The sequence below is a fragment of the Chaetodon auriga genome, chromosome 13, assembly GCF_051107435.1.
Source record: "Chaetodon auriga isolate fChaAug3 chromosome 13, fChaAug3.hap1, whole genome shotgun sequence".
NCBI classification, from domain to species: domain Eukaryota; kingdom Metazoa; phylum Chordata; class Actinopteri; order Chaetodontiformes; family Chaetodontidae; genus Chaetodon; species Chaetodon auriga.
In genome coordinates this window covers 4,999,281-5,018,956 of record NC_135086.1, presented here as the reverse complement: position 1 = coordinate 5,018,956, position 19,676 = coordinate 4,999,281, and the positions used below count along the sequence as shown (strand labels likewise).

Here is a 19,676-nt window from a genome sequence, read left to right as displayed (position 1 = left end):
TGGCTCTGACCCCAATTCCCATCTTATCTTGATTTTATACTGGGCACTATGAATCCACAACCTGTGCTATGTGAGTAAGAGTTGAGTAATTAAAATTGTTCCATCCACTGAGATTAATCCTCCACTCCCCTGACTACACCCTGGTTCACTAGATTACAACATTATGACCTACAGTTATCTCCAAACTGGCAAGCTTAACTACACGTTTCCTCACTGTGGGTCAAAGATGGCAGTCACTGGGATCACGAGTGACGCACAGAACGTTAACTACAATCATCTAATTTTTGTGAAACATTTACACATCTCCTCTTATCGCAAGGACTGCAAACAACGGCCGCACACAAAATCGGAATGTTATAAAATCTTTATTGATGTATACAATACTAAATTTTGAAAGGAAATGTCTGCATGCTTACAAGATGCTTGAAACAAGTGTCAAGAGGAGTACATTTAAACACAGTTTAAAGTGGCAGGGGATCTTCTGCTGTGAGGGAAACTTCTTTGGTTTAAGTGATTAACTAAATGAAGAGACAATAAAGTAAAAACTTTGTATGCACATAGATGTTAAACACGGTATCGCTTATATGCTGTAGATACCTGGTGCTTCAACTTTCTAACAAAAAAAATCTGACACATGATCCATAATCCATTAAGACAAATAAAAACAGAATTTTACACACATACACAAATCTAGATCTTACATGTTAAACATTAGCAGACAGAGATATCACCAAAGTAACACGTTTGCATTAATAAGCAGAAAATACCTCAAAGCCAGTCATATCTGAACCTCTACAGTACACAGAATGCATACATAAGCCTAGTGTTCAATCCCTTTTCAGTAAGATATTTAACACAAAAGAATTAAAAAGAAAAAATCTGCAGAATGACATTTAATAAACACAAGTTAATTAAAATCATTTATATCAAATTATTTATTTACTGAAAAATCCCACTGTTTTATAATCCGTGAAGAACTTTAAGGCTTTAAGTCAACTGCTCTTGAACATATTTTTGCTGTTTCATGTGCACTGCTTTTCTGTGTTTACCATAACTCAATAAAGTATGATCATGATTTTTTTTTGCATAGTTGACATATCAAAATATTTGGGGCACCACAATTTGACTTAAAGATGATAATAATCCAGTCTTATCTAGAGGAAGTATAATGAATGTAGTTGGGTATAGGTCAGATAATTGTATGAATATCCCCCTACGAGATATTTCATTTCCCATCTCTACTGCATTTCAGACTCCCACAATTTTACGACCTTTCTGCCAAGCTATACATGCAGCCTCAAGGCAACTTCATCATCTTTTCCAAAACTTCGTAACACCTACACTTGTCCCCCTTCCACTACAAGCTCATGCCCAGGAGCCTCTACAGGGGCAGAACACCTGTGGCTCCAGAGAGCCTCCTCCTCTCTTTGCACTGTCTCAACAAGGAGGCCAAGAGCATGAAAAATGGGCTGAGCAGGAGTCATCCGTCAAAGCTAGGAATGCTGTCCTCTGCCTTTATCCACTTCTGTGACCTCTCTAGTATCTGGATCCTTGGCACCTGGTATCACTCGCTGAATTATTTTTGGGGAGTCATGGCATTGGACATCTGTAACCTAGGTTGGTAAAGCACTAACAATGTGCAGTAAGAGGAAGGTCACTTTGTAGAAACTTTCGGACATGACTTCCAAATCTGAAGTTCATTGTCAGTGTATTTGCACCTCCTTTGAACTTAAAACTTTCTCAGTCTTTATGTAGTTGGTATCGAGCTTTGATGATGCCCCATAAGGTGATGGCTGCAAAGGAATTCCTCAGAGAGAAGAAAAAATAATCAGGTATGTTTTACGTCACTCTTATCTCCAAAAACATGGGAATTCATCCCCTTAAGAGTGCAATTCCTCATCCTAGCTTGTGCATAGTAAAAGGCACTGCAGGAGTATGTTGTGCATGTATCCAGGAGGAGGAGATTTAGTGACGATGCCCTGCCGAATGTGTAAGATGGTGTTTATATCTTAAACGTATGAAATTGAGTAAACACTTCACCATGCAAGTTACGGAAGCCTGAAAGAAAAAGATGACTTACAAACACCCAAGTATCATATTGTAACTCAGAAAAAAATTACAGATACATTTACTGTATATTGTGTACAAGCACACACAAAAATGTACTAAATTTATGGTGTATAAGAAGAAAATACCCAGAGAGTGGTGTGCCTTACATAAAAAAGGCAAAATAATTTCTGTACATACACATACAAAGCAGCCCTGTAGAAAAGACAAAGGGCTGCAAAAGGGACATTTAGTGTGTCAGTGTTCAACCTGTCGGGTTCTTTGTGTCACTAATGCATGTTTCCTGCCATCTAGAGCAGCTTCCATCCTGCAATTATGTCCTTCATTTATATCATTGTGATTGAGCACGACCATGTTAACTGGTACTTCTAAACAATTTTATCTTGCCATTCTTACAGTATTGATTCGTGTGATTCTCAAGAACATTTAGTTTTCATATTATACCCAGTATTTCATTTTCAGCACATGGAGGTTTATTGTTACTTACTCAACTGGCAACCACAAATTACTAAAATACTTTGATGTACCACATACAACATCACTATAACAATCTGACAAGCGCAGGTGAAGGACAGGGGACAAAACAGCACCACTGGGACTGCTGAAGTATAGTCACCTGTTAGTTAAGATCTGGGCTTTTTCGGCACAGGTCCCAAGAACTCAGTAAACAACCTCTAGTTCACTACAAAACACCCCAGGACCTTTTCAATGAAAACCCTGAAACTCCCCATTCTAACTCTAGCACAACCTGGCAACATCGTGCCTCAACAGGCTGTGGGCAGTACTACTGCTGCCAAAGATTTACTATTTTTCACAAAAAAACACAAAGAACAAAGAGGCTATCTGTCAGTGAGGAAAAGAGCTCCAGAGGCAGGCAAACACAGCAGGAGGGAGATAGTTGGCCCAGCGCCCTGGAGATGTGCTGCTATTGAGAGGCGGGCACCAGTTGATGGGAGTGAACTATGGTACATTGCTGCAATGCTGCTTCCTTTGGAGAGCCCCGCTATAGAGCTTAGGAAGCACTTGCACTGAATTCTGATTCAAGACACTGTGAGGTCCAGTTGCTTAAGCAGGTAATGTCAAAGTTTTTAGTACTGCAGAAATGGTCCAAGAATGGGCTACCTTCAGAGGCCGAGGCTACACTTCTAGTGTACACGGGTGTTTATGACAAGAGCACACGACTGTTTACAGTGGAGGGATAATTTGTATCTGCTGGGTGTTCATAAATGAAGAAACTTCAGGAAGAAAAGAAAGAATGGGAAATTAGAATTAATGCTCACTAAAATCAAATCATATTAAGACACTTGCTCTACAGCAATCGTTTCTCTTGGAATCGGGGCATCGGCTGCTGTCTCAACAGGGCTGTCTTTTTCTTCCTCCTCTTCTTCCTCCTCCTCACCATCATCTTCATCATTCTCTGGAACTGCCAGGTTAACACAGTGATCACCATTTATCTGGCCATCCAAGCTTGGTGCCTCTCCATTGATTTCAAGCTCTGCCTTTATGCTCTCTGGGGTGGAGGGACTCGGCACCTCCTGAGAAAAAACTTCCTGGGCGTGCACCTCTGCCAAGGAACTTTCTCCATCCAAGGATTCAAGCGCAGGAATCTCCACATGGGCTTCTTCCCCAGGTGAGACCATGTCTGGTGTGGGGGTCGCTCCATCTCTGACCTTCTTGATGTTGAAGGTCATGGGAGACACCTTGAAAGAGGAGCTCTTGGCAGTCGGACTCTTAGGATGGTTAGGGGTGAGGCTCTTCTTGATTTTCTCACGCCTCTCTGGTGGCACAATCTTGGTAGTGATCTGGTTCACCTTCTTCTCGAAGCTCTGGCGTGAGAAGGCCTTCTTCAGGCTATCAACTTTCTTCAGGCTGTTGCGCTTGAACTTGTCAGCCCTCGTCTCATATGCAGGGCCAGAGCCAAATGCGCCCTCGCACTCCAGGTATTCCTCGTTCTCTTCTCGATGTACTAAAAGATCATCATCCTCATTGGAGGACAGGCTAATGGTATGAAGACCCTCACGGGCATGGCTGCCATCAACAGAGCCGGTGACAGACGCAGTAGCCATGTTGGATTCTGCATCATACTGGCTTGGTAGTGGGGTCCTGAGGGAGTCCTTGACTGACACGCTGGTGGGGATCTCATTGTCTTCCTATTGGGAAACAGAAGGACAGAAAAAGGCGTGTTAAGGGGGCAGTCTTTTGGATCAGCTACAAATAAGCATAATTGCTGGAACCAGGCTTTACTTTGACAAGGAATGACCTTCATCATATCTTTGTTTGATCTGGCTGTGATCAGGTTTAGACTTTAGGCTACTTTACAACTTTGATGTGATTCTTAACCATGATGATCAAGGCCAAGATATTTCAGGTGCATGTACTCCCATGAACATGTTTATGTATACTTCTGTCTATGGTTTGGCTGAAGTAAATGGATGTGTGTGTTTGATACGTGCTACACACTACACATGTCAGGTTGACCTGCCTGCTGAGGGCTGAAGAAACCAGTCACTGCTTGCCTTCTAGTCTTGTCCTCAGGACATCTGAGGAATTCTACATGTTTCTCAGGAGGAGTCACACACCTCTCTCCATCTTCTCTCTTTTCTGCCTTTAACCTGCCATCCATGAACACACTCATGACCATAAACAGAGAACAATTGAGTGCAGTAAGCTCAATATTTCAGTTTGTTTCTCCTCAGTTTTTTCCTCCTCTGTCTTACTTGTGCTTATCCATTGGTGCACTATCACACACACTCAGGCACACACTGGGGATTTATGGACTGCAGTTCCCACCCCCAATTGCCCCTATCCTTTCACACCCAGCAGTGAGTGGAGAGTGAAGGTGCAGCTTCAGTGGTTGACATACTCCGCTACACATTTGAAATGCTCATAATGAAACCCTCCCTGTGACATAAGCTTAAAGTATCACCAGTGAAAACTTGGTATTGAGTTGACTTAATGCAGCACAGTTTTCAGCACACTTTCATCTTTTAAAGCACAAGTACAAGACATGCTTATGGGATTTATCATGAATACTTTGCCCAGAGCAAATCAAATCCAGGAAAGGCTTGATTGAACTGATTCTAGACCTCCACAGTCCTCTTCATCTAGCTTTGTGGCTACAATTTGTAATTTATATGCAGTACCATATTTGAGATGTATATCCTCAAAATGCATCAATATTAATGACCAGTGTTGGCCCCAGTCATCGACAGCACATGTTAGAATGAGATACTTTTCGAACACTAGTTTTTTCCGTTGCACCATGCTTGTAAGAATGAGTTGTCATTAAACTGTGGCTGCATGTCAAAGAATTCAGACACAGGAATGCCTAAAGTGACTGGATGCCTATAGGTTGTTGGAGTGTGCAATGCACCCTTCCTGGGGTGTCATTAACACATACTTAAGGACTGGGCCAACCAGATGGTTTAGAAGAGTTCTGCCATCTGTCCATTCTTCACTCATCGACAATGGTGTGTTTTGGCTGAAAAGAATAGTGTTATTGTACCTGCAATCTGTCACTGTCAACTTTACCTTAGGGCCCTATGAAATCTGTTCTAAATCTTTGCAGATTCTGTTTTATTTTTTCACGTTAAATGTCTCTCAGTTCTGGGTTTTACGATTTAAGCACATTTTGTAAGTGTCTAATCATGTGGTGTGCTGGACAGTTCAATACGAAAATCTTCAAAATTGAATGGATATTAACGTATGTGATGTAACCAAGCATGGCACTATTTTTATCACATCTTTTGCAGGACAGCCTCCATATGCAGCTCAAACACACTGTGTAAGGGGTCTGATGGAGGCTACTCTCACCGCCTGCCTCTCTCTCAGGGCCTCTTTGACATGACTGTATGTGTGTGAGACACAAAAACTGAGCAGTATATTTTTTTTCCTGTTCATTCCACTTAATGTTACAGATTGCATTCACTTTTTGGCAATTTTCGTGACATCCTGCGTTTTACTGTTACTTTTTCCATCCATGTTTTCTACATTGCAGAAATACACAGTACGCTGCTTTAGCTCATTCAATCCAATTTTGATGTTTTATTTTACTGCTATTTTTATGAAGGCTGTCAAATGTGTGAGATGAGATGACACACTATCTGTGACAATTCTAGGTTGTAATGTTGTGAAGAGGATGATGGCACTGTATTGGTGACATGCAAATTGCACAAAACGCTGATGTAAAGTCAAGTCCAATCAATATTGTTATTATAGTGTCAAATACTATACTTACACAAGATTTAAGTGTTTCATTCCCACTACCACTTCTAAAACGCTCACTTTCTGCATTTTTAAACTATGTTCACAGGAGACCTGATGCAATTTGCAATGAGCACTCGTGATTACGTTCAACTGTGATTTTGCCCTCGTCTGATCCTCAGCAGTTCAGAGCGCTGCACTGATGCACCTAAACAATTTCATAGCTTATAAAAGCTCTAGAGAAGTGGAGATCCATGCAGAAACCCTCCAGTTTTTAACCACATTGCAGACACCTGATACCTTTTGCCTTGAACATGCAGGCATGGTTAACAATTCAGGTGTGTGTCAAGCATGTGTGGTATGTCCCAGTCAATGCTAATAAATCTGTCAGCTTGCTCTAAAAGGAACAGTTTCACATTTTCAACGTAAACTGGAAGAGAAAAAACAATACATGTATTAGAGATTAGAGCAAATAAACAGTACAGCAGGGGATTTCACTTAGGATTGACAATTTTCATACACTGGTCCTCTTGTGGCGTTTATCCTAAATCATTATTCTGATGTTCTTCATTGTAGATAACACTAACACAATTTTAGGTGCATGTTAAAAGGTTTTTATTCACCATCCCAAAGAAGTTGGGACTTGTGACACACTGCAGGTTTGTAACTCGAAATCCAAAAAGACAAAGACAGCACCTTGGGAGACAGCTCAGGTTACCTCTGCCTTTGGCGTGGTTTGACTGTAATCCCTCGCTTTCAGTTTTGTTCTCTGTTTTCCCTCCTGTCATATCTGAATGAGCACTTTCTGGATGCCCCAGTTTGCTGTTGGTCTGCCACACCCACCGTGTGGAGCTGAACATGTTCATGCAGAATCAACATCAGGAACTATGTGGGTGACAGCTCTTGCACTGGACGCATTACATGTTAGAGAAACACCAGAAAGCTTGCTTGCAGGGAGATGATAGACTACTAGACCAGACTTTATCTAACTCCCTTCTCTGTGTATACATTTCAAGCCAGATAAGAGTCAAATAGTTTTAATCAGCATGAAGTGCGAGATAGCTTAAGGGTTAAGCACCCTCTTAAATCTGACCAGTCACGAGTTCAAAATCAGCCGACATGGCCTCTCCTGACCTTCGTTCCCTGATAATAAACAACAATTTTCTCTGATCGTTTGGCTGTGTTAAGGTTTCTGAAACTTCAGTCTTCACACCTCTGCTCCAGTCTGGGCATGCCATGGACTTTCTGATTCAGCTCAAACACGTTTGATATAATCACTGTGGGCACTGGAGTGTGTGGGAGGCAGCAAGTGAAACTCGAACACCCCCCAGTGAAAACTCAGCTCTCCTACTGCAAACTGTACTAGACCTGCTGCAGCAGCGCAGTTCAAAAAGTTGTTTTATTGACTGATCCACGCATTACTCATGGTGAGAAACACAATCAGCTCTTCGCTTGTCAGTTCTAACTGAAGAGTGCTTAGAGTAATCGCACAGAGTGTCAAACATTCACCACCGCCTTTTTCCCTCCAGCCTTGACTTCATCCCGCTCATTTTCTGCATATTTTATTTCATGGTTTATCTGGTGAAAATGCTGTTTATGCGTTTGGCTGCTCAAATAGCGAAATGCTGTGAAATTAGTGCGTCCCCAGTTTAACCCCAGTTAAGTAAGCTAGAACAAACAAAATTTTCCAAAACACCATTTGACCGAGGTCTGTCCTGTGTGTGTGCGTGTGTGTGTGTGTGGATCCGACATTCTGGCACTTTTCTCTTGGGAACCCCGTTAATTAATGTACCCTCTAAGTAAGCCCTCATTAGCCACTGGAGAATGTGATATGTGTGTGCTCCAGTATCTGTGTGCCGGTGCGTATTCATGTGCAGTCATGTAGGACCGCGTTCACTGTTTAAAAAAAAAAAAAAAAAGAAGCTGTTCAAGAGATGAATCAGACTTCAAATACATTTGGCACAAACCGAAAAACAAAGCTAATTTAGTGAGACAGCAAGTTTACTGTACGTTAAGGGTCACACACTTCACTTCAGGTACTTTCTGAGCTTATGTAATGGAGTTCAAGATCCCATTTAACGGCTGCATGGTAGAACTGCCATCTAATTGCAAGTCCTGCTGGTGTTCTCAGCCTGAAAGTCAGTTCTCTGGAGGCTCCTGCTCTATTCAAACAGAGAGAGATCAGAGCAGGGCGGGGCGGGCCTGAGTCGCCACTATTGAGAAGAGCTTCAGTGGGCTCACGTTACTCCCAGAGTGTGTCTGTTTATACCATATGTGACATCCTATACTGTTCCTTTTGCATGCATGCGTGCAGGCATCTGCAGTGATACACTGTATTGTACTTAGGGCTGGGTGATACGGTTGAAATCAATATGAATATGCACAAATAGAGGCATGGCTCCAGGAATAGCACTGTTTGCCTGTCAGTTGGTGCACCATTTAAGTCAACACTACAGCCGGTGGATGGATTGCCAGGAGGTTTATGACATTCATGATGCTCGGAGGATGAATCCTAATGACTTTGATGATCTGCTGACTTTTCCTCTAGTGCCACAAAATTTGGCATTATTGTTTTTACTGAAATATCAGTAACTGAGTGAGGGCGACATTTGTTGCATACATACATTATTTATAGTAACTTTGATCACATGACCTTTCATCTCATCACAGTTTCTTTGTGTCCAATACTTTGGTTTTTGACTGAATGCCTGCTGAACTAAAGACATTCCCATCGACCTCAGCTGCACTTTCATGTAAATTTGCTAATTTTAGCATGCTAAACATTAAGACCATGCTCTGCAATACAACAAGAGAAATCTACTCATGTACCCATCCGTACATGAGCCATAATACAGTATCTTCTGTGGTTTGAATAATTACGTGTGTGTTAATATGTGTATGTGTGCTGGCAGTTTAAACAGGTGTGTTTTCTTGGCCCTTCAGACGATGAATGGAGGTTTTCTTAATCCTGACAGGCGAGGTTTGTGCAGGTGTGTTGGTGCAGTGAGTCAGGTGCCTGCACCGATGAGAGGGTAAACCATCACCACCACACGCACACATATGCACACACAGTCAAGCCCCTGCAATTACAGAATGAGAGGGACAAACTGGATGCTGCTTCAAGGGTGGACAGCTGCTGATGCCTTTTATTGACTGATTGACTGACCGAAGACACACATCTGAATATTCCCATTTTTTCTCATACTTTCCTCCCACCCTCCCTTTATTCTGTCATTCTGCCTATCCACTTCATCTGTAATCCAACCTACCTGCGCTCAAGATGTTCAAACAAAACGATGCTATGCTGTAATCCCCGCACCCTCCCACACAGCCAAACACACACACACACACACACACACACACACACACACACACACACACACACACACACACACACACACACACACACACACACACGGCTTCATCCATTGTGCAAATTTGCCTAGATCTGCATATGTTTTGATTGCATTAGACTGCAGTGACTTGTTTTACAGTTCATCCCGAACCAGCTTGTTGTGTAACACCCCCCCTCCACTCTGATCCCAATGTGCACCAAGAGCCATCTGTGGACAGAGGAAGCAGGGAGGAAAGGAAGGAAAGGAAATGGAATCCTGCTATTTGTCATGGGATGGGGTAACATGATAATCTCTCACTCTCTGAACTGTACTCACCGCCTCGCGCTAATGAATGTACATGTGTATATTCTGCAATGAACAGATCTAAGCCCAGTGACATACCACCGTACCAAGTGTGTTCAAACGCTGACAAACCTCATGATTCCAAGAATCATAAATATCTCGTCAGCAGCCTCACGCCAATTTTGAATCATGCCTCCTGGCCTAATACCCATAAAGCTTTGCATAACAAGTTAGGGCATTCTTTCCCCATCCGCACCCCTCCCATATCTGCCTCACCAAAAGAAAACACGGCGTATTTACTGGGCTTGCGAGCTTGCATAATCACACAACACAATAACCGATTCAGGCGATGTCATGCTGACGAGCTGGTAAAATGACGATCACGGCAATCTGGAGAGGAGACGATTATTGCCGCTGACATAAATGATGATGTTGGACGTCTGACGAAACCTGCTCACTCAACCCATAATTCTCTGGATAGCAGTCTGTGCACTTCGGATGATGATATGTTTCACGTTCTGCTATATATGCTCATAATTAATTTCATACATGGCATGGTATTCATTATAATAAGCCCATGGTTGACTGGACCATCACGCTCCTCGTCACTTACTGCATTTCCTCTACGTCGACCAGATCGCATCACCAAACCCTCACTTTCACTGCTCGTCTCACACTATCCCTTCTGTATGTATGACGAATGTTGAATGTCTTCAGCTGTGTCGCCACAACGCATTCCAGATCTTGTTGTTCAAGTTTTTTTGCTCTGTTAATCTCCTCTAGCTCATTTGTTTTAGTCTCCCAAGGTCCCCTTTTACACATTGCTGCAGCACAATCCTCAAATTGCGCCTATCAGAACCATTGTTTGATAAGGGCTGTGCCGAGATACCGTGAGCATTTTTGATAAGGCTGCCACCAATTGTCAAAATGTTTCCCCGGCATGGAGGTCAAAGGGCACGAGTGTCCCCAGAGGAGCCAGGAAGTCATCGTGCTATCTCGAGACGTGCTGTATTTTCATGCATTTCAGGAGCAGAGAAATAAGGACACTGAGAACCAACACGACTATTGTTTTCCCTTTTCCTGCCATGGGTGTTGCGGCCTTGGCAAGTGGACTGGATGGACACTGGGGTTTGAACAGTCAAGAAGGAGCAGACACGTGGATGGAGAAAATGAGGAAGGTGATAGGAGGAGTCCAGAGAAGACAGTCGGTTTCATTCTCTCTGATTGTATAACAGGACCTTGAGCTGCTTTGGATGAATACCAGCACCAAAACCGAGCAGTGATCCCTTAAAAAGTTAGATAACTCTGTCCCTCTGATGAATCGCCACCTGCACCTAACATGTCAAAGTGTGAATGCAAAGAAAAAGCTCAAAAGAGAAACAGCAAGTGAGAGCAAAAAAGAGCATTTGAGCAGAAGTGTGTAAAAGAGCTCATTGTCATCACCTTACCGATACCTGAAAAACATGCTAAATATGTGCTCTTAGCATTTCCAGAGACAGAGAAGTGCGGTGCATCATGGGGCATGCTGGGAAACTGTCCTAAGCTGCAACACTCATTTCTCTTTGTCCACACTGCTTTGTTGTGTTGTTTAGGGGATCATTTTGCATATCCTTTTATACCATCAACTTTCACTTCATGGCAAATAAACATCACATGATTAAAAGCATCGAGCTAACATGTCATGTCATGTCATGTCATGGAGGCTCGCTCGCTTATTAAAGCTGTTAAAACCAGACTTTCACACCGGCAATGTGCAGTTGCAACATCGCCTTTGCCTCAGAGTGAAACAGTTGAGTAGACCTGTCAAACCTGAATGTGACATCAGGCAGAGCAGCAAGCTGTTAAGGCACAACTTCCCCCATCCACATGCATGTCGTCCACCACTACAGTAACTGAGGTCTAATCTCTTAAGCAAATTCAGCCTTACTGTATTATCATTAGTGGACAAAAACAGACTGCGTTTTTCACGTTGTCTTCTTGCTTCTTCCCGTTGTTTTTCTCCCTGCATTGATCTGCCTTTGGCTCCTCTCCTCTCTTCACTCTCCATTTTCTGGAACCCCAGAGGATTATGTGAGGAATGAACCCCAAAGGGAAAATAAGAATGATAACAAAGCGAGAAGCTGTAAACAAACCTCAATGTTCATTTCCAGACAATGCCTCAAAGGCTACGCAGACTATTATCGCTGAGACCAGTTTGCTCTTTAGAGTCGTATATCCAACGGCACTCTTCTAAAAATGCCTAAAATCTCGTCCACAACTTGGAGACTGTGAAGGACGAAATGTATGAAAGTCACTTCCTGTGAACCTGTGGTCACTGGTAGGGCTCGATGATTTGTGCAGTCTCTATAAATGCCAGAGTTTCATTTGTGGTCTAAAGATTTGTACCAACACAACAGGACATTTAACAGAAGGCACGCCATAGGCAGAAGAGTTCACGTGTAATTAATATTATTAACGAATACTTATCTCCATCAAATGTCACAATGAGCCATTCAGGTGAGGGTTAGGGTTAGGGTTACCATTTCCAAAACCAAAACCTTGAAACTGTCTGAATGCAGCTGGGGATAATCACATAAATACACTTTCGTTTTCCTTCTATGAAATCTCATCCGTCAGCCTAACTGAGATATTTTGACCGTTCTCTATCCGCCAGCTGTTATTTGTTCACACTCAGCCGGTAGCTAGCTGCTAGCTACCCGTCAAAAAGGACGTGACGCAATCACATTGTTTGTCTAAAGGTGGCTGTACACAACTCCAACGCCCACATTCCTCCACACTCTTCGTATTTACTACTGTAGAGTGACAAGATGGTCCAGCTGGAGGTGACTGACCACTGGGAGCTTCAAAAGCTAGCTGAACCCTGTCCTCGCAGTGCAGCTGTAGAGAATATGTACGCTTACAAGTGGCTAACGTTAGCAAAGGCCAGCTAGCATGCAAGACAGCTTTTGAGTTACTGTAATGTGTATTTCCTGTCTGTTTGTGGAAGCTAGCCACACTCCTGCAGCTCCAGCCTGCAAAAAGCTAACACGTCTCTGCACTTAATGCACAAAATTGTAATCCCTTATGCTACTTGCTACTGAGAAAAACTGGTCATATTACTGTAACACTGCCCTTCTGGTTATTCAGTCAGTCTAAATATATGAGAAACACTGTGTCATAGTATTTCTGAATGTCAGCATGGTTCTGGGACTGCAATTCATTTTCTCTTCATTTAATGCTTCTGAATGTTTGTTTCTGTCTTTGTTTATAGCTGCATAACTTCCACTACCTCGCCTGTTACTTCGAGTCGATACTTTACACACTTCCATGGGTTAAAGCTCAGTTGCATGTAGACCCAGCATGTGTTGAATGCACTGAAACAGCTAGCACCGCTTCAGGCTACGAGCCGGTGCAATATATCACCTGGTGGAGGGACGTGCACAAGAAATCCCAGCTGTAGCCTGCAGCGAGCGGCCTGCTCCAACCTGCAGAGATGCATCTGATTTTATAATGGAAGATTCTGAACACACGCAATCTGTGCACTGTAATTACTCTCAAATATCTAATCAACCCAGAGCAGATATTGTTTGCTGTTCTATTTTCAAGTTTAACTGAACTGCAGAGCTTGACCTCTCTCTTGCGTTTGCTTCTTCAGGCTCCAGCTTAAAGTGTCTCTCTTGTCGTAAAGCTCCAGTTGCATCACACTCCATTTGTATGCGAAAGATTGGACCCGAATGGATCTGACATAGCGGAACACAGCTTATTTATTAGACTGTGATTTAGCTTAAATCAGCCCCAGAGTATTGAGTTTTTTTCTCATTAAATAAAGGTGAGAGCTTGGGGCGAGGCCCAAGTCTGTCCTCCATCTTAGAGTCGGAACAGAGTGTGGAAAAACAGCCTTTACTTCCTGCTGCTGAAAGCTAAGATTAAGCCACAACCACTGGTCAAGCGTTGGCATTCAAAAGCACTGTGACGACTGGCAGCAGAGCAAACAGAACAACAGTGAGTGAAGTTAAGCCAATCACTCAAAACCTTTAAACCTTTGTAAGCAACTTCTGCCCTGAATGACGAGTCAGGATGTGGTGATAGACTGAAAAGCTGCAGTTTGTGAAAGCTTTGACTTTGACTTACTCACTTAAAACATGTATAATGAATAATGAGAAACCAAAGAGTCAAGTTGTCTTGAGCGAATGCCATCGGAGCTCTCTCAACAGAAAGTTTGATGCAGTCTTTGTGTTTATTTTGGCCGGGGAGCATGTTTCTCTTCCCTTTCAATGTGATATGAACGTTCTTTGATAGTGTGTGAGAGCTCTGACTCTTGTCATTCCCTGCAACTCTGTGATTAGGGATCCCGAAAGCATAGACATCACCAAACATCCTCTTCCCATCCGACCAGGAGAGCCGTGCGACTCCCCCCTCGCTGTTAAATATCCAGCAAATATCTGAATCTGGCCCTCGAGTGCAAAGCGAGAGAACAAATGAAATTCTCACAGTGCTCAGATTCAATTTGCCATTGTGGTTGGCTTGTTTGTCGCCATGAGATTCCGCTGTGAAATAAACACAGATGGAGAGATTAAGATCTCCTCAGAATTAAATGACGTCTGTCACAGGAAATGACATTCCAACTACGGCATATTTCACGATGTGGGCCACAGGGATGCAAATAAGATCAGTTATAAGGTCTCCAGTGTGATTGTTGATATTTCAATACTCGGGTAACGAGCTTTGAAATGAACCTGTGTGACAAATAACAGAAAAAATAAAATGTATGCACAAAAAAATCAATTACCAAAACAGTTTCTACGCTGCTCACACTGGAATCTCAGATGGCTGGGAACTGTGTGTTTATCAGTGTGTGTGTGAGAAAAGGCCTCGAGAGGGGACGGCCATGTGGAGACAGGAAAAGCAATGGTGCACAAAAACAAACAAACAAGGCCCAAGCAGCTGTAATTAAGTCCTCATTAGTCCTCATTATGCACAGGAACGCAGCGGAGCGGCAGACAGTGCTGTCATTTTAGAGCAGCAGTGGCCAAAGCCTGGAGCTGGTACAGAGGCCCGCTCCGCTGCAACACAACAGTGGGCGTTTACCCAGAAACCCTCTGTGTTTCCACCTCAGCTGGCACGTACAGGGCGATGAGTGTTCTGGATCAATTTTGTCAAGCGGGCAGGGAGGGAAGGGGGCCCCTCGGCCAATAGCTACACGGCTGGTACATGGAGTTTGGAGTGCAGCAATCGTGCTTTATCAAAGGGTAGCGCGAGGCGCACAGCATGTGCTTTCATGTAGGTTCAGGGAATCAGGACAGGTGGTTTGACCAAAGAGACAAAAAAAAGTGGTCACATGCAAAGAGTTTGGGAAAAAAGATAAAGAAACAGAGAGAGAGAGAGCAATGTGAGAAGTGAAAAATGGTTGGACATTTAATCATAAACCAAAAAAATATCACACAAAAACGTTACAGCGCAAAAATCAACAGTACGACAGAACCCGAGGCAGAAAGTGATGCACACAGAAGAGAGTCGACAGTCTCAGGGAGGACAAGGAACAAGGGCTGCACTTATTTCTTTTATTTCCCGCTCCCCTCAGGCACGCCAAGTCTCATTTACCAGCCCTGTAACTGCATACACCTGACCCAGCACCTCAGCATAACATCCAATAGGCAAGCTGCACGCACACACGCCCTCGAGTTCATACCTGGCCCTGCGTCACCCACCTGCAAACGCTCCGCTCTTAGTTTGACTCAAAATTAGAGGAAAAAATTCGAACCAGCACTTTAACTCATTCAAGATACAGAAAGTTTTATGCAGACTCCTGCACGCTCTGATAATGTTAATACAAAAAAGATCAAATGCAAAGTTAAGACACATTCACATGATGCATCGAAGGGAGAAAAGGGAATGGATATCTGCAGACAGGAACACAGAACATAAAATATCCAAAAGGCAGCAAGCACCACCGTCCACTCACTATCTCTAAAGCAACACGACACTCCCTTCTAGCAAATAAAAAGTGACCAGGGGTCCAATCCAATCGATCCGGGTGCCTCGCCCACAGAGCCACCTCGCACAGGGTACAGTCTTGGCACCTGTTGCATTTGAACAACAGAGCCTCAGTACCTGGGAAACCAGATAACAACGGCGGTTAAGAGCTCTCAGAGGCTCGGGCTGTGTCAACAACAGCCCCCCTTTCGCTGCCTGGGCACACACACTTGTACGCACACGCTCAGACGCACCCACACACACACACACACATAAAAAAAAGCCCTTATTCATGCATGAACCGTACTCGGAGACCACGCCGAGATGGTGCTCTTTTAGTTGGGTGCAGTCAAACGCAATATGGCGCTGCTTTCGTCCTGCATGGCAGCCGCATGATAAATAAACCGGGCTGCATTTATCTCAGCTGAGGGTTTTGCGCCTGGAGATAAAGTGAGAGATGGGTTGCGTGAGGATGTTCCTCATACTTTCCACTCGTATTTTCCTGGGGATGTTGAGACGTTTATCACTTTTTTAGAGCCTGTATAGAGTTCTACCCTCACAGGTGTGGTAGGCGGTTGAGGTGGGAAATCCGGCCAAAAGCCATCTGTCTGTCTGAATTACGACTGTGGGGTGTAAACAGATCTAGTCAAAGTCAGCGTCTGAGCCCTCCTCTATTATCCTCTGTAGCTCCATTCCCAGACACGCCCTTCGTCTCACACACACACACACACACACACACACACACACACACACACACACACGCACAGGGAAAATGCAGGTTTATGAAAATTGTTAAGATCTTGACTTCTATTAAGAAATCAAGTCAAATTCTGCATTTGTACAAAGCACACCTGTACTAGTAGAGGTGTGTTTGAAATACACTTCCAGAGTAAGAAAACAGCTCGTCATTGGTTAACTGTGATCAACAGGCCGCCAAAGTCCTGTTCGACAAGTTTTAAGTGTTGAAAATGTAATAATGTGCTGTGCACAAACAGCAAGTCACCTTTGTGTGTCAAGCAGGAACACAAGAAATGTGGTGACGTCCAAACACACCCATCACTGCAGTCAAATATGAATGCAAATATGACTCAAGCACACACACACACAAACACACAGTCATCAAGAGGATTTCATGATGCAAATGTATGCTGTGAAAAAAACATTCAATGGCTAAACCTTAAAGAGTTTGACCATTTAGTACTTCACTTTACAAAGCTGGGAGACTCACGAAGACTCATGAGACTCATGAAGAAGAGAGAGAGAAGACGAAAAGTAGACCAATGCAGCAGATATCCTGACTTTAAGGCTCTACAGGCCCAGCTCTGGATCCTACATTTCCCATAATGCAACTTTCAAACCAAATGTTTCTATTAACTACAAGTTTTACAACTCAAGCCCAATGCAAGATGACCCTGATGACGAGCCCCTTTAAAATCTATTGGCTGTAATACTGAAGAACCTCTGACACACTGAGCGTTATTATGTTTTTTTTTTCTTTTTCTATCACCGTGTTTCTCACCTGGAAGATGAGCACTTTAAAGTGGTTCCTCTTCAGCAGGTGGCTGTGGTTTGACTCCAGCTTCTTCACCTGGCATGCCTGCTTGGCCAGGCGCTCCCGCACGTCCTTCAGGTGCCCGCTCACTTTGCGGGAGTGCTCCAGCAGCTTGCACACGCTGTTGGAGGTGCCGACGTGGGTCTTGGACAGGCGGGTCACGTCCCCCTGCACGACCCGCACGGCGTCCTCCAGGTCGACCTGCCGCTGCTCCATCCGCTGCTGGTTCGTCTGCACCGCCTCCATCATGTTGACCAGCTTGTCCAGCAGCGCCACCACGGTGATGGCGCTCACCTGGCCGCGGTCCACAGGGCTGCCCGGCGCGGCCGAGGTCGGGCTTTTGAGGCCCATCCGGGAGAGGGTGCTGCCGGGGGTCGGGGAGGAGGGGACGGACGACGGGGCGAAGCTCGGGGTGAGGATCTCGGTGTTTTCGGGCTGCTGCTGCTGCTGCTGCTGCTGCGGGGTGGTGTGGGAGCTGCTGGAGACGCTGCTGCGCTCGGCGTGGGACGCGTCTTCTTCCATGTCTCACAGGTGGTCAGATGTCCCCCTTTAATGGGATAATTCACCAAAACACAAACGTTTCAGGAGCTCCACCAGCTCTCTGATGCTGCTGTCACTTAGTCCAGCTGGGAACTGAGAGCAGGGTGTTTTACTTCTTGGAGTTGATTCGGCATCCACGCCCCAGTCTGCCTTTCCCTGTCCCGCACGCATACAAACACACTCTCACACGCACGCACGCTCGCACGCACGCACGCGCGCTGAACTTTGAAAACACCTCCCCTGCAAGCCAAAAGGGAGGGGCGAGGTTGCTACGGGAACCGCGCAGGCCGAGCCCTATTGACAGAGCAGAGGTAGAGCTGGGACGTGTGTGTATCTGTGTGTGCGTGTGTGTGTGTGTGTGTGTGTGTGTGTGTGTGTGTGTGTGTGTGTGCGTCCTTCCTTGTGCGCACGCTTGCCCCGTGTTTTCATGTGGCGGCCAACAGTTCCACTGTGTTCCTGCCTGCGTTTTCAAACTGTGCGTGCAGGCTGGTTTTGTTTACTGCACTTGCTGCTGTGTTGTTGTGTTGCACCACATTGTGCTGTCTGTTGCCATTGAGGGGACACGGATGTGCGTTTGTGTGTTGTGGACCCAGTGTTTCTTGTGTTTTCAGGAACTTATCTGAATTTTTCCACCCGTACGCTGCAGGCTGAGATAAATCATGAAGCATATTGTCTTTGTGCCAAAGTCTGGTGCATGAAGGCTGCCGTGTTTCCCCGTGTGCCCTGTGAGCGCCCCTTTCCTCTCCCCTCCTGTTGTCGAGCTCGGTGTCATGGCATGGGCCACACTGACATGGAAATGTGGAAATCCCTGTTTCAACAATGAGCTCATCCGTGCCCCGGGCCTATCTCGCAATCTTTCTTTTTGTCAACATCGCTGTAAATATTTCATTCACAGCAGCACAGTTGTTCAATCTAACCCATTTCAGAATCAATTAATGTGGGGTGTTTAACAGGAGCGTGTTGCAACCACAGCGCCTGAATGCATTTGTTGTAATGGGAGAGAAGCATGTTTTTGTCTGTGTGATTAATTCCTGCACAGAAAACCTACCGCATCGGAAATATGACAAGAATCTGTTTTATCACGGTGAGCTTTGGAAAGCGTTCAAGACAACACCTGGGTTTTATTGGATTCTGGCTGATAGGGAAAGGCTTGGTCAGCCACCATCTCATCTAAGATCAATACAGAGTATTCACACTCTTAAACTGATAACAGGCTTTCTGTAACTACTGGTATGCACACGCAAAGGAAAGACACAACTTGAAACAGCATTAAAATGTGTTGACGGAGTCTACAGTCCTCCTCAGAGCCAAACCACGTTAATGAAAATGTTTGTTTTAAAATTGGTGGTGTTATTTCAGCGTGATTTAACAGGTTAACCGGCTTACTCAAAGGAATAGTTTCACATGTTTGGATGTTTCTTGCAGAGAGTTTGATACCACGTTCACGTCTGTATCGTAAATATCAAGCTACAGTGTGGACACAGTTAGCGTAGCTTAGCACGAGGACTGGAAACTGGAGGAAACAGCTATCCTTATCTGTGACTCAGAATGACTCATTACTTAATGGGCATTATGTGCCAGACTATCTGCTGGCCAGGTGCAGACATTTTTATTCGAGAGAATTAATTATCGATTAGAGAGTTTAAGAGATTCCAGTAGGTGGATTTTGTTTGCTAAACTCTATAAAAAGATGGCTGACGTCTCTTCACCTCCTCCCACTGTGA

At 44.3% G+C, this 19,676-nt stretch overlaps 1 protein-coding gene across 1 annotated transcript; it reads right to left on the bottom strand.

Moving 5' to 3' along the window:
• Positions 1-347: 347 nt before the first annotated feature.
• Positions 348-18,131, bottom strand: cavin2a (caveolae associated protein 2a). The gene is made up of 2 exons (XM_076747103.1): positions 17,380-18,131; positions 348-4,217 (listed from the first exon to the last, which is right to left on the bottom strand). Exons 1-2 carry the CDS (start codon positions 17,932-17,934, stop codon positions 3,363-3,365), a joined length of 1,410 nt encoding a protein of 469 aa, XP_076603218.1. The 5' UTR covers positions 17,935-18,131; the 3' UTR covers positions 348-3,362.
• Positions 18,132-19,676: the final 1,545 nt, after the last annotated feature.

Coding starts and splice junctions, on each gene's coding strand:
- cavin2a (XM_076747103.1), bottom strand. CDS start 17,934: ATGGAAGAAGACGCGTCCCACGCCGAGCGCAGCAGCGTCTCCAGCAGC. Junction 4,218..17,379: donor TTAAAGTGCTCATCTTCCAG/GTGAGAAACACG, acceptor GTTTCCCAATAG/GAAGACAATGAGATCCCCAC.